The sequence below is a fragment of the Arachis hypogaea genome, chromosome 6 (assembly GCF_003086295.3).
Source record: "Arachis hypogaea cultivar Tifrunner chromosome 6, arahy.Tifrunner.gnm2.J5K5, whole genome shotgun sequence".
In the NCBI taxonomy this organism is placed as follows: Eukaryota; Viridiplantae; Streptophyta; class Magnoliopsida; order Fabales; family Fabaceae; genus Arachis; species Arachis hypogaea.
The window spans coordinates 1,910,639-1,926,019 of NC_092041.1; the positions used below are offsets into that span (position 1 = coordinate 1,910,639).

The 15,381-nt window shown below is 33.6% G+C and overlaps 2 protein-coding genes across 2 annotated transcripts; one reads left to right on the top strand and one right to left on the bottom strand.

Moving 5' to 3' along the window:
* Positions 1-5,386: 5,386 nt before the first annotated feature.
* On the bottom strand, positions 5,387-7,357 carry LOC112695268 (transcription factor bHLH14). The gene has a single exon (XM_025747535.3). It carries the CDS (start codon positions 7,087-7,089, stop codon positions 5,605-5,607), a length of 1,485 nt encoding a protein of 494 aa, XP_025603320.1. The 5' UTR covers positions 7,090-7,357; the 3' UTR covers positions 5,387-5,604.
* A 2,561-nt stretch (positions 7,358-9,918) lies between these two features.
* On the top strand, positions 9,919-10,413 carry LOC140173547 (uncharacterized). Its single transcript, XM_072197845.1, has one exon. The coding sequence runs from the start codon at positions 9,919-9,921 to the stop codon at positions 10,411-10,413; it is 495 nt and encodes a 164-aa protein (XP_072053946.1).
* The last annotated feature ends 4,968 nt before the right edge of the window (positions 10,414-15,381 follow it).

Consider the following 15,381-nt stretch of genomic DNA (forward strand, 5'->3'; position numbering starts at 1 on the left):
TCACCCTAGAATGGGTAAGGGTAACCCCAAGATACTTGCCCAAGTCCTAAAAAAATCTGATAGAGGATACCCCAGTGAAAACCTCTTTCCTAGTTGCAGAGACTTTCTTAGAGCAAAGCGCTTTAAACTTCTTCATATTAATCTTCATCCCAGATGCTTTGCAAAAAGTCTCTAAAACCAACATCACATTTTGCACTTGTCTCTTTGTAGTTTTACAGAATAGAAGCAAGTCATCCACAAATATTAAGTGGGATATTCTTGGTCCCTATCTAGAAACAGCAACCGACTCCCACAAGCCCAAATCAACCTGATGGCTAATAAAATATGCCAATCGCTCCATGCACAATACAAAAAGATAGGGTGACATATGGTCTCCTTGTCTAAGACCCCGGCTAGGAGTAAAGCCATTCAGACGATTCCCATTCCAAAGAATAGATAAGGAGGAAGCAGTGGCACAATTCATAATCAAATTAATTGTAGGAATAGGAAAACCAAATCTCTTAAGGGTATGAGCTAAAAACCTCCAGTTAACTCTGTCATAAGCTTTCTCTTGATCAATCTTAAAGGCTAGTGTGCCTTTCTTTGATTTAGTCTTCTTCATAAAGTGGAGGACTTCTTGAGCAATAATGATGTTGTCAGGAGCTCCTCGTCCCGGAATAAATCCTCCTTAAAGCGGGCCAACAATCTCCGCAAGATGAGGACGGAGACTATTAACAATGACTTTCGTGGTGATATTGTAAACTACATTGCAGAGACTAATTGGCTTGAAATCTTTCATAGATAATGGTGATTCAACCTTTGAAATAAGAACCAGCAAAGTCTCCATCATTCCCGGATCAAGAGTAGCACCAGAGAATGCCTGCTTAACCATCTTTCAAACATCAAGACCAATGATCCCCCAATATTCTTTGAAGAAGAAAGCTTGAAACCCATTAGGACTCGGAGCTTTAAAGGAGTTCATGTGAAAAACAGCTGTTCTGACTTCCTCCATAGTAACTGGTGTCGTAAGATTATTGCAAGCTTCCTCATTCAGAGAAGGAAGAGGCACATCACCAAGGCAACACAAATCAACATCATCCAAATGACAGAATAAGCTTTTATAGAAAGACCTGCTTCTTGACTCAGAACCTCTGGATCAGTTTTCCACACTCCATCCTTGAGAAAAAGGCCATGAATTTTATTATGCTTCCTTCGCACAAGAGTTTGAATATGAAAGAATCTTGTATTCCTATTCCCGAACCTTATCCACTGCTCTCTGGACTTTTGGAATCATAGGAGGTCTTCTTGCACTATAGTATTATTATAATCATCAAGCAACTGTTGCTCTTTCTGACGCAAATAAATGCTATCCACTACTTCCAAACGCTTTTGTAAATAATTAATCTGCGGCTCTAATTCACATTTTTTAACAAAAATGTTACCAAATACCTTTAAGTTAAACTCTAGTGAATTCTTCTGTACTTTCAAAAGCTTGCCATGAATCCCTCTATTATCAGACCACCATGACTGATTCACAATATCCCTATACCCCGGATGAGTAGCCCAAACAGCAACAAAATGAAAAGGTCGATTCCCTTTAGGCTGAGGACGACCTTTACAACGCACTAGAATAGGACAATGACCAGACTGAAGCCTATTTAAAACTTCTGCATAAGCCTCTGGAAAGATAGATAACCAACTACTATTTATACAGACTTAGTCAAGCTTTTTTGCCACGTCAACATATTTTTTCACCCTCCTGTACCAAGAAAATCACCTCCCAATAGTCTTCAGATCAAACAAACCATTATCTCCTAATGAAGTAGCAAACATGTCTGCTATTTGATGAGAAAATTTGACTTCATTAAATCACCGAGAACAATCCAAGGTCCTTGAAATACAATGGATTGTGCAACAAGATAATCCTAAAGGAGAACCCTTTTATTAAATTGAGGACTACCATAAATACCACTACACCTCCAAACTAAATTATCAGATTGAATCTCAATAGTAACACCCTGATCAAAAGCATCAATGAACTTATAACAAACACCCTTCATAGAGGATAGAAACCAAATACTCCCCTTATGCCCCTCTGCTTCCACTATACCAACAGAGTGATACCCCAACTTTTTCCAAAATAATTTTAAATACTGAAAGGGAAGTGAGTTTCAACCACAATAAAAAAACAGGTCTAAATTTTTTAACAAGTTCCTTACAATGCACCTGGGTTAACTTATTAGAAGCACCCTTAATATTCCAAACAATCATATTTAAATTATCCATAAATAATAGGGACAGAATAAATAAGAACATAAATTCTAAATCGAATCACCAACCTCAATAAAAGGTATATTTTTTTTAGAAAATACAAAAAAAAATGTAAATGTTTTGTCCATTTAGTCGTAGGCTAGGTCACTTCATTCGTTATTTTTTTTAATAATTTAAAATTTAAAAAGATATAAATTTAGAAACAAAAACCGTCCGTTTAAGTGGGTGATTTAGCCCATTTTAAATCCCTAGTTCAATCTATAGAGCTTGTATGTAAATTATTTAATGTGAAAAAAAATTCTATTTCTTTTAAAAAAAAAATTTTTATTTGGAATTCAATTTCATTATTTGAAACGTTTGAGAAGTTTCAAAAGTAATTTTTTTGATCTTTTGACTTATGAAAAGTAGTAGTATTAATATTTGGTGCAATTTTTAAAACAAATTGAAGCTTTATAAGAAACTATTTAGGAGCTTATAAAAAAGTTAAAAAATGACTTTTCTTATAATACTACTACTTTTTATCACATTTTTATAAAATAAACACTTTTAAAACTAAAAACTTAAACACAAAATAACTTATTTATAAGTTACTTTTAATATAGTCATTTATTGCTTAAGTATTTTTTTAAAAGTAGCTTAATTAAATTGTTTTTCCAAACTATATTAGTTTGGAAAAACAATTTAATTAAGTTACTTTTAAAAAAATAACTTAAACAATAAATATTTATATTAAACGTAATTTATAAATAAATTATTTTATATTTAGATTTTTAATTTTAAAAATACTTATTTTAAGAGAAAAATAATAAAAAAAAAATTTTATTTAAAAGAATTCATTCTTTTAACTTCTTAATAAATACATAAAACTGTAATTTAATTTTGAAAGTTGTACTTGATATTAAATACTATACCTTTTCATATATTGGATCCTTAGTTTTGTTTTTCATTATAAATGTAACGTTTCTCTAATTCCTCTTAAAAAATTTGTCTTTTAGTTTCTTTTTAAGAGTCCAAACAATTAATTTCCTTGATTATTTAGATAATACTATTTAATTAATATATTCAAATTTTGTGAAATGTGCAAAATTTTTATCTACAATCTAGGTTTTTTTATAAGTGTTAAAAACTTAAAATGTATGGAATTTAAAAAAAAAAAAAATCAAAGCTGATGAAAGAACATACAATAGTTTTGATCTTTTTGGGGCAGAATCCAAAATTCAATCCCAAGAAGGACAGAATAGAACATATAAAATTGGTGAGTTGTTAAAAAAAATGCTATGTGCGTGTAAAGGGTTAACACCTAATTAATTATAAGATATTTAGGTGTATTTAGACGTATTAATATATTTTTAAAATATATTTTATATTTTAATATAATTTATATAAATAATTAATTTGATAATTAATTTTTATACAACTTAATACGAATGATTAAAAAAAACAAAATAATTTAAAATATAATTTATAAAAATAATTTTTTTATATATTTAATACAAATAATTTTTTAAAAAGACAGAATAATAATTTACTACCTATATTAATATTTGATTAGTCTTTATTTACGTTAAAAATATATACACAGTCACGCGGGTTCATTATTTATTTGTTGTTACAAAATTTTAATAAATATAAAAGTATATAAATATACACATAAATGTTTTCACGTTTTCAGCGTTTTTTTTCAAAGCTGTGACATTATTATGAGACAGATGTTTTTATTTTTGTCTCTTAATTATTTTAAAAAATTCCAACTTTATTCCTTAACATAACCCTAATCTCTCTCTCTCTCTGTTGTTGTCGTCGTCATCTCGCCTCCTTGCATCTCCATTGCCCGTCGTGTTTTTCATATCCGCACTGCCTCAACTTCGCTGCATCCACCTCCGCTGGCTCAACCTTCACTTTTTCCCTCTCACCTTCATTTCTTTTCCTTTTTAATCCCTTTTTCAAATTTTTTTTCTTTTAAAAATAACTTTTGAATTGATTATTGAAATACAATTGTTAAAAATAATTTGATTTTAGACTAATGTTTCTGGTAGAAACTCAGGTGCAGTCGACTTCACGTAAAATTGATAGATGAAAATTGTTAGATGATTTGACTGATTTGACTAAATTTTTATCTAACAGCTTTCAACTATCAACTTCAACTCTACGTGAAGTCGACTGCACCTGAGTTTCCACCAATGTTTCTTGTGCATTATCACCGAACATAATAAAAAAATACTGTTTCTTTATGTTTGAGTCTCTCTTATGTATCTGGAAGAAAATAAGCAAACACTGCATATAATAACAACACTACATAACATGGCAGACCATAAACACTGGAATAATAGAGACAAGAAAGAATATGGTCATTTACAAAACACTCATGGCAAGCGAAGCAATACAGAGGGTACTCATGCGATCTCAACTCATCAATCAATAAATTCTTAAAATTGAGGTGTAAAAAAAAGTGGAGTATTATTTAAGTATTCATTTAATGAATATTGAATAGTTATTTATTATAGAAAGCCGCAATATCAAATTGAACAATCTTATCTCATTTTTCAGACATTGAATTGAATTTGTCTTTAAAAGCTTGTTGCTTAAGTTTCTTTTGCCATTAGTATAACTTTAATTTTCTGTCATACATTTAATAAGTCAGCCAGTTCTCTCAAGAGTATTAGTCACGTGTTCAGTACACATGTATAATTTGCATGACGATCCTAGGGCTTGGTTCCAGTTTATACACTTCTTTAATTTGAATATGGAAACAAAAGTGGTGTTGGACTCGGATATGGAGAATATAGATGATTCACAGTAATATAGTGTCAATAGAACAGAACTCAAAACATGCGAATTTTTCATCAGTAAAAAAATTGAAAACAATAAACAGAAGGTTCGTTTTCTAGCTTCCAAAATTTATATTTATCCAACCACAAGTCGGACCATGCGATTCTGATTTATGTACTATGAGTTTTTTCAATTTTTTTAACGCAAATCGGGCAGTTAAATTTGTATAATTTAAATTTTTTCAACTTTTTAAACACACTCCCATCATAATTACGTAATTAAGTGAAAGAAATAAAATCCAAGCATTTGATATTCAAAATGAACCACACCTAAAAGAAGAAGGATAAACATTGAAGATGTCTAGTAGCTAGAAAGATCGTTATTACAATTTAGACGTACAAGTAGGTAGGTAGGTAGGTAGAGACAAAACTAAATAATAATGAGCATAATCATGAAGAAGACGAGGGCCAGCTAGGGCCAAGGCCGCAACAGAAAAGGCAACAAAACATAAGACAAAACGAAGCAGAGAAGTAGGTAGACGTGATCGATGAGTTCTGAATATTGTGATGATACTTCCTTGTTTGCTTATTGATTATGATGATCCAATAATCTGCTTAGAATGGAAGATTTAAGCGCTTGTTCAGTTCTCATCGTGATCCCTTCTGGAAGCTTCACAAGAACGTGTTGGAGCATGATGCTGCTCTCGTTGACGCACCACATGCTTCCATGCTGCACTTGAAACTCCAATTCCCGCAATGCATTCAGCAGTTTCGCACCAGGGTGGGTCCCACTCTCCGACTGAACCCTCACCATCGCCGCCTCTTCTCCTATCATCTTCACCTCCACCTCCACCTCCACCTGCACCTCTGCCGCCTCATTCTCGTTATTGTTTTGGTCCACGGAGGAGGTTGTGGTGGTGCTCTGGTTGTCCATGCTGTCGCCAGTTTCAACCTTCACCTTCTTATTATTGTTGTTCATCGATGACTCCTTTTGAACCTGAGTCTCTAACTCTTCGATCTTTGCCTTCAGCTCGTTTATGTAAGACACCGCGTCGGAAAGCAAAGAAGCCTTGTCCATCCTTGACACGTTTGGAACCACCGCCCTCAGAGCATAGAACCGGTGGTTGAGCTTCTCCCTCCGCTGCCGCTCTGCCTCCACGTGGTTCAGCGGGGTTTCACGCCCTATCCCTGGTTTCCTCCCTCTCTTCTTCGGCAACCTCTTCTCCGCTGCCGCCATTGGTGCACCACAGTCCGAGTCTGAATGCTCCGAATCCACGAAGGACGATTGACGCGATGATCTGAACTTCCCCATTGACGAGTGATCCTTATTCTTTTTCTTGTTGTTGAGTGCTTCCGTTTCCTTTCTCTTTCTGACGGCATCTTCTTCGTGTGAGTTGTCTTCTTCTTGAACGCCGGCGATAATGCCAATGTCAGCGAAGGAGATGTTCTGGTCGTCGAAGAACTGTATAGGATTGAGTTGCTGGTGTTGCGATCCAAAGAGGGACTTGGTTTGTTGAAGTAGAGCCCAGTTTTCAGTGATGAGATCGTAGGAACCCATTTCAAGAACGCCATCGGTGGTTGGAATGTGTACGAGAGTTCGGATGCCATGCATGTAAGCTTCTTTAGCTCTGTCACAGTCGCAGAATTGAAGGTCCCCGTTGAGCCAGATGGGAGACCCCGAACCAAAGGCCTTTCCGGGTAGGGAAGAATACAAAGCTTCGCCCATAGGAAAGGTGCGTGTCAAAGACATCATGTAGAACCATTCTCCGTCATTGTTATTGTTGCTGTTGTTGTTGAACTTTCTGCATCTGTCCGTCACTGAAATGGGGTAATGAGGAATAAGTCTCGGGGAGGAGGCGTCTTTGGCGCCTTGGAAATGGCCGTCTCCCCAGGAGAGAAAGAGATTGCCATTGTCGTCGTTGGTTGTGTGCCAGAAGATGCCATAGACCCACCATTCTGGTAACTGGTTTTGGAGTAGGAAGTGAAGCTTTTGCTGAAGGGTTGGTGTGTTTTCTTGTGGGATAGACACCAGAGAAGATGACGAGGAGGGAGAGATTATCATGTCCTCCATAATTTGATTTGATTTGATGGCTTCTTACAACTAATCCGCAACAAGTGTTTAGAATGTTTGGAACAGAATGCGAGAAAAATTAAAATGAAGGTGGCTGGTTGAGAGTGGAGAGAAGATTATAAGAAGGGAAGAGGTAGAGGGAGAGTGAAGTAGGGTAGATCATCAAAGGGTAGGTTTCATCCATGTCAATGGCGGCAATTGGGTGTCACTATTGGCCACCACAAGCACGTGAAAAGAAAGCGAGGCGCTTGAGTATGTGTATGTGTATGTGCATGTGCATGTGTATGTGTATGTGTATGTGTATGTGAGCGAGTGACATACCAAGTTATATATTAATTTTGCATTGTAGGGTATCACTGTCTTACATGAATCAATGAAATAGCCATGTTTACAATTATGTTCATGCCATGTACATATAGTAGTAAATGTGGGATACATACAATAATTAAGGAGTTAAATCAAGTATTTACTTCTCCCGCTATTACTATGTGGCATTAACTGCCTTGTCCTTTTTCGTATCAGAGTACGACTACGATTGGAATTAACAACCCGAGTCCGGATACCACTTTCATGGCGTTATACGTCGGAATCAAACCTTCTATCTTTTGTGCTTCAATTTGCTCCACTACTTCACGTAACCACAATCAATTACAAATTTACAACCATATATCAATAAAAGTGAAAATTCAGGTGCCTTATTTTGGTATGAAGAGTTGATAGTTAAAAAATATTAGATAATTTATTTAATATATACGATAATTAAGAGAGAGAGAGAGAGAGAGAGAGAGAGAGAGAGAGAGAGAGAGAGAGAGAGAGAGAGAGAGAGAGAGAGAGAGAGAGAGAGAGAGGGTCACGTGTTGTAATTGGCTGAAGGAAATTATGTCATGTCACGTGTTATAATTGGCTGAAGGAAATTAAGATATAACATCTTGAGATGGACAAATTGTCCAAAATTCAGATCTAGAGCTAAAACGGAGCAACCCTTCAATGTCCATAATTATCAGGACTTTAAATTTTATAAAATATATAAACATATTTTTTTTTTATCTAATGCTAAGGAGATAATAATTTAAAGTTATTTTATTTAATTTAATATCGATAATTTTATATATGTAACATCTAAAATTATATACTTTAATATTATGTATTTATATATTTCAAAGGTACTTAATAATGTAAAGTAAAGTAACTTTAGAGTTTGATAAGTTTATATATTTATACATTTTTAATAAGTTTAATTATTTTATTGATCTTTAAAATTTTATTAAATTTATAATTAAATTTTTATATTTTTTTATAATTAAATTCTTATACTGCTTTTAATTTTGTAATTAAATTCTTTTATATAAAAAATATTAAAATTAATAGAATATTTCTTTCAAAAACTATGTTATAAAAAATTTAATTAGATTTGTAATTGTGAATATCTTTAATTTGTAAAAAAATATTCAGTTAACTTTTATATTTTTTATAATAAAAAATTATTATAAAATTAAAAAATATAAAAACTTAATTAATAAATTTAGTGAAATTATATTAATCAACGTCATAATTAAACCTTTTTAATATGATGGCTGCTAGTGGTGTTGAGGCATCGAAGGCATTTTGTCATAGAAGATATATATTTTTATGGCTTTATGCTAGCTATTATTGGCATGTTATGTTGTTATCAATGAATAAATGTTCTTAAATTTCATAACAATTTTTCTCAATCACAACAATGATTTGATAGTGAGGTAGAAGATCGCCTTTATATGCTTTATTTTAAGCGTTTTCAATGAGTGCATTTGGGTGTGTTTTTCGTATTAAAGAGCTATGCATTTTTAGATCTTGCGTTATTTGTCTATATTAGTTGTGCTTCTAGAGTGACAAAGAAATTTCAAAAAAAAAAAGACAATTAATTAATTAATGCTTTTACAAAAGAGAAAACACCTTTTTAATATCTAAATTGATATAAAAATAGAAAAGACTAAATAATTAGAAATGTAAAATAAATGAAAATCACAGCCTAATAACATTTAATTTTAAACGTATAAATAAATTAACAAAAATATTACATATATATAAAAAATTAGATATATAATTAATTATTATATTTATATATTTGTATATAAATACATGTGTTATTTTATATAATTTTAATGTATAATTTATGTTATGGTTTGAAGGGTTTAAGGAGACCTTCAAATTATATAGTGCCCTTTGAGTTTGTCTACGCTCTTCTAGGGTTTCACTGCGCCGTCTTCATGGTTTTACCTTTTTTTGTCTTTTCTTTATCAAAGTCTTTTTCATCTTCTTCTACTTTCTTCTCTTTATTTCTTTTCTGTTTCTAATTCGTCCCCATTTGGTTCCCTAATTTTTGTTTCCTCTCCCAATTCATTCCTATGCTAGATTTCTCTTTTAATTCGCTCCGTTTTCTAATTCACTCATTCTAGATATTTTATCTCCAAAATTATCAAATACCAATTCTGATTTTTTCTACACCATGAGCAACAACTCAGACACTCAAAATTCCCATATAATTGACAGTGATTAGGAGGATGATTTGATCGTTTAAGCTGATGAAGATGTTTCTGAAGGAATTCAAGTTTGTACACAGAGTTTGTCTGGAAAAATTTTCTCAGATCGGATCTTTTTCGTAAGTACCATGGAAGGAGTCCTCTATGCAATATGGAATAAACCAGAAGGATTCAGAGTAGCCAAAAAATCCAGGAATTAGTTTCAATTTTTCTTTGAGAATGACTCTGATGTGACTCGAATTGAGAGGGGTTCGCTTTGGTTATTCAAGAGTTTGTTCTTCACGTTCATAAATGGAAGCAGTCATTAAACATGGAGGATAATCACATCTCTTCTTTTTCTGTATGGGCACAAGTTTGGAGATTGCCTGAACAATATAAAACGCTTGAGGTTGGCCGAAAATTGGGTGGGAGACTTGGTCAAATTAAAGATGTTGCTCTGTTTGAAATTAGAGGCAAAGATACACACATAGTGAAGGCTAAAGTGAAACTGAATGGTGATGAAAGAGTGAGGGATACACTAAAATTGCTTGATCCTAATCAGAAAGTGCTGAAAATTGGAGTACGCTATGAACGTATAGGTGTGTTATGTACTTATTGTGCAAAATTGGGGTATGAACCTAAGAACTGCCAATTTTTTATTAATGATTCTATCCAAAACAATATCAAGAAAGATAGAGTTGGTGAATGGCTTAAGGCAGATCAAGTCGGTAGGCGTTTAACTGAAAAGAGAGCTTCCTTCAATCCTAATCAACCTTGGGATGGTTCTGTTCTAGCTCAACCGAAGAAAAAATCTCCACCTGCTTGACTTTTTGATAGTTTCTCAAAATTGAGTGTGCAAGATGATCAGAAAAAATAGAATAATGAAAAAATTACTACCAATTCGGGTTCTATAGTAGAAAATGAGGGTGAATCAGAAAACACTAGTATAGCTACTGATACTAATTCTTCTTCTAATGCTTTATTGGAGATATCCTATCCAATGAATAATGTCCAACACAATAACAACATTATGTCCGAGCTTAGAAAGGAGAATAAAAAATTAAACCTGAAACAACTTGTCAGAAAGTCTGTGATAGGTTTCAAAAGGAGGAGTGGAGGTAACGTTACTGAAGATATTTCAAAGAAAATTTATCTTAATGATATTGTCTCTGATGCTATGATGGTGGAGGATGCCAGCCTAAAGCCTTCAAGTGGTACCCAAAGAAACATGAAATTTCTCTCGTGAAACTATCGGAGTTTGGGGAGACTCCTGACAATCCACAATCTTAAAGAAATTTGCAAATCTTACTCCCCCGAGGTTGGTTTTATTTGTGAAACAAAAAATCAATCTCGACAAGTTGAAGAAAAGCTAAGATCTTGTAGTTTCAAGGAATGGTTTATTGTGGATCTGGATGGATTATCTGGGGGTTTGGCAATGGCATGGAGGGATGGTTGCACTTTTCAGATTTTACAGTATGGTAGATTCTTCATTGCAGCATCAATTTTGACAGCTGGTTATAATGATCCCTATGGTGTTTTAGGTATTTATCTCAGTTCAAATGATCAACATAAAATGTCTCAATTTGCTGAATTAACTTCAATCACCCAATAGTTTGATGGTAAGGTTGTGTTAATGGGTGATTTTATTGCCATTTCTAATCAATTGGAGAAATCAGGTGGGGGTATTAATTCTCCTTCTTCTATTGAAACTTTTAACAGTTTTATTGATGATAATTTCGTTATTGATATTGGTATGGTCGAAAGACCATTCACTTGGTCGAATAGGCAGAGTGGTGATGAGTTGATACAGGAAAGACTGGACCAATTTCTGGTAGGAGTTGATTGGCAGCAACTCTATCCAATGTATCGGTTCTTAGACTGTCAGAATTAGGATCAGATTACTCTCCTCTTCTCTTAGACTGATAGAATTAGGATCTAAACGGTGATTCAAATTACAAGAAAGATGGTGTTCCAATAATGAAATAAGGCAGATTGTTAGAGAGATCTGACACGAACAGATTGATGGTTCAACCATGTATATCCTATGTCAAAAAATAAAGCGTCGTCAGCATAAGATTGTCAGATGGCAGCAAGAATACAGATCTAATTCGAAAGTGGAGATTGATTTACTACAGTCTAAATTAGAGGAACTTCGTTTAGCAGAAATTCATGGAGGCAACATCATTTCACAAATAGAGGACAAACTTGAAAAAACATTGCAAAATGAGAAATATCATTGGAAAGATAAGTCTAGAGTCAAATGGCTCAAATACGGTGATCAGAATATAGCTTTCTTCCATCAGAAATTTAGAAATCAAACCCGAAGAAATAAAATTTGGCAACTAACTGGCAGTGATGGTGAAGTGGCTACTTCAAATGTTGGTATTGCTTTTGTGGCTGAATCTTATTTCAAAGACATCTTCTCCTCCACTTGTCATGAGAAACCTGAACCTCTGTTTACTAATTTTGAACCTAGGATTACAGCCCACATGAACCGTAGGCTTCAAAGACCAATTACTATGGAAGAAGTTAAACGTGCAACATTTAGCATTCATCCTCAAAGTGCTCCAGGAGATGATGGTATGACAGCAAAATTTTTTCAAAGCTTCTGGAACATACTTAGTGGTGATGTGTTTCGAGTAGTTAAGAGCTTCTTTTCAAGAGGCAGAATTTTGAAGGATTTTAACCACACTCAGAGCTGTCTTATTCCCAAGATTTTTTATGCTAAAGATATGACTCAGGTAAGACTAATAAGCCTATCCTCAGTCTTTTACAAGATTATATCTAAAGTACTTGTACATAGACTTCAGAATATGATGAATAGACTAATTAGCCCTACGCAGAGTTTTTATTAAAGGCAGATTAATCTCTAATAATATTCTAATTGCTCATGAGTGTATGCATTACTTGAAAATGAAATGTCGCTAAAATTAGATATGAGTAAGGCATATAATAGGGTGGAATGGCACTTTCTTTGGTTTATATTGGAGAAGTTTGGTTTTGACTTCCGGTGGATCATGTGGATTCGAGAATTAGTGACAACTATTTCTTATTCCGTCAATGTGAAAGGACACAATCCTATGGTTTCTTCAAACCAAATAGAGGTATTCGACAAGGAGATCCTCTATCTCCCTATATTTTTCCTTTCTATATGCAGAAGGTCTCTCCTTCTTGTTACATAAGGCAGAACAAAATAGACTAATTCAGGGTCTTCAGATACATAAGTGATGTCCCAAGGTCAACCACCTCCTCATTGCTGATGATTCTATCTTATTCTGTAAGGCTAATTCTAAAGCATGTTCAAACATACTACATTTATTGAATTCTTATGAAAGCATCAGTGGCTAGAGGGTAAATCTTAATAAATCTGCTGTGTTCTTTAGCTACAACACTCCCTCACTACTCGTATACTACTGGCTAACTCTGTGAGTATTAATCATATTGGGGCACAAGATAGATACCTTGGTTTGCCTTCTACAGTCTCTAAATAGAAAAAGACTTTTTTTAGTATGATTAAAGAGCAGGTTCAGAAAAGAATCCAAGGGTTAAAGTGCAATCTTTTATTGTCGAGTGGCAGACAAGTATTGCTTAAAGCAGTGGGAGAAGCTATTTCTATTTATACATTGTCTTGCTTCAAGTTGCATGATGGTTTAATTTCAGAAATTTACTCTCCACTTTTTCAGTTCTAGTAGGGATAAAAAGGTTCTGAAAGACGGAAGGTTTGGATTAGCTGGGACACTATAACTCTCCCACGAAGAGAATGAGGCCTTGGATTTAAAGATCTTAGAATCCAAAATCTGGCACTTTTAGGCAAACAGTTTTGGCGACTCGTAACACAGCCTACTTCCCTATTATCCAAAATCCTAAGAGGTAAATACTTTAGTAATGGTAATGCTATAACTGCAAAAATTGAAAAAGATTTTAATTGGGTTGTGGGTACTGGAGAGAATATCCGAACATTTGAGGATCCTTGGCTGCCTCCTCCGTATCCTTTAATAATTTTTTACATGCGAAATAGACAGGCTATTTCTGAGTTAGTTCCAAGAGTTAAAGACCTAATTACTGAAAACAGGAATTGGAATCAGAATCTCATTTAAGAATTATTTTTTCAAGACGTTGTAGACAGGATTTTTTCAGTTAAAATTCAGCAAAATAGGGACAAATTACAATGGGATTTGAATAAATCCAAGCAATATGATATAGCTTCAGGTTACAAAATTGGTTATTTATTTCACCATCCACCTCTAAAGCTTTGCCCTAATTATATGTAGCAGAAAAAAACTATGGATTGATATATGAAAGTTAAACTTGCCTCACAAAATTAAGTTATTTATCTGGAAAGCTCTCCATGGTCGGCTTCCGATGCTTGTTCAGATTCACCACCGCATCCCATCTATATCGCCAATATGCCCCTGCTATCATGAAACAACAAAAACAATCACTCATTGTTTGATCGATTGCTCTAGAATCAAAGAAGTATGGTCTCAAAGTTATTTTTGTGACTGTCTTCCCCTCAGAGCACTAACGACTTTTGGACATGATGAACTGCATCAACAGAGATACTTAACCCGTTGAAGAATGCTGACCGTAATCCTTATTGCTTGCCATCATTTGCTGGAACTCCTGAAAAGCTCGCAACCAGTTAATTTTTGAAGGTTCTACTTCAATGCCGTTTGCCATTCTAGAAAGCTCTGTCAAGTTACTCCGTAAAATCCAAAGAGCTCCCAGTTTAGATCCTCATCTCCATGAGGCAATCTCTTAGTTTCATTTAATTTGATTTATCATTAATTCTTCTTTAAGATTTTTCTTCATTTTTCGACCATGTACTGTTTGATGAATACCTTCAGTGTATTGTTTTGGAAAATCTTCACCTTTTATTATGCTATCCTACTTTTGGACATCTTTGTATTTCATTTTTCAATAATTAATGAAATATAACCTACTATCTTTAGAAAAAAATATAATTTATGTTCTAATATATATTATATAAAATTGATGATTTATTTAATAACTAATTTTTAGTATGTACATAATATAGGTGATAAATAAAATATAAATGCAAAGTACAGGAAGGTTTTTTCTGCTTAATTACTAATTCATCATATCAGAACTAACCTTGACATCGAAGAAATTGGATCTAACTAGGTTTTTGGTTTTAGTCCAGCTACACATTCAAGTGTTTTGACAACCAAGTCTAATCAAATTGGTCTAAACTCAACAAAAACCACTTTTATTACACCAGTGTATACACATGCGCGTTTTAATAATCCAACACATATTCTTTTCGTCTTCATTTTCGCGTTCTTTCTTCTTCGCGTTCTTCCTTCTTCTTCGCGTGTTTTCTCTCAATCGTCATTCTTTTATTAATGCTATTGTTGCTGTGTTTTTTCATTTTCTCCTTTTAATTGCGGTTCAATTGAATCCAAAAATTAATTCGATGTGTTTTTATTGACGATTGATTCTTTTTGACTGCTTGTTCAAAATTGAACTAATTTTGATTCTTTGTGAATTAACCGAGGTTCACTTGATGCTGCTTATAAGTATTGACTAAATTTTTTATTCCTTAAGTAAATACGGTTCATTTGGATACAAAAATAAATTGCATGTGTTTTTGTTGATGATTGAGTCTTTTTCACTGCTTATTCAAAATTGAACTAATTTTGGTTCATTTGTGTGTTAATTGAGATTCACCTAATGCTGTTGATAAGTATTGACCAAATTTTTTATTTCTAAAGTAATTTTAGTTCATTTCTTAGTTTATTTGACGTTTATTTGGATTCAGAAATGAATTCGA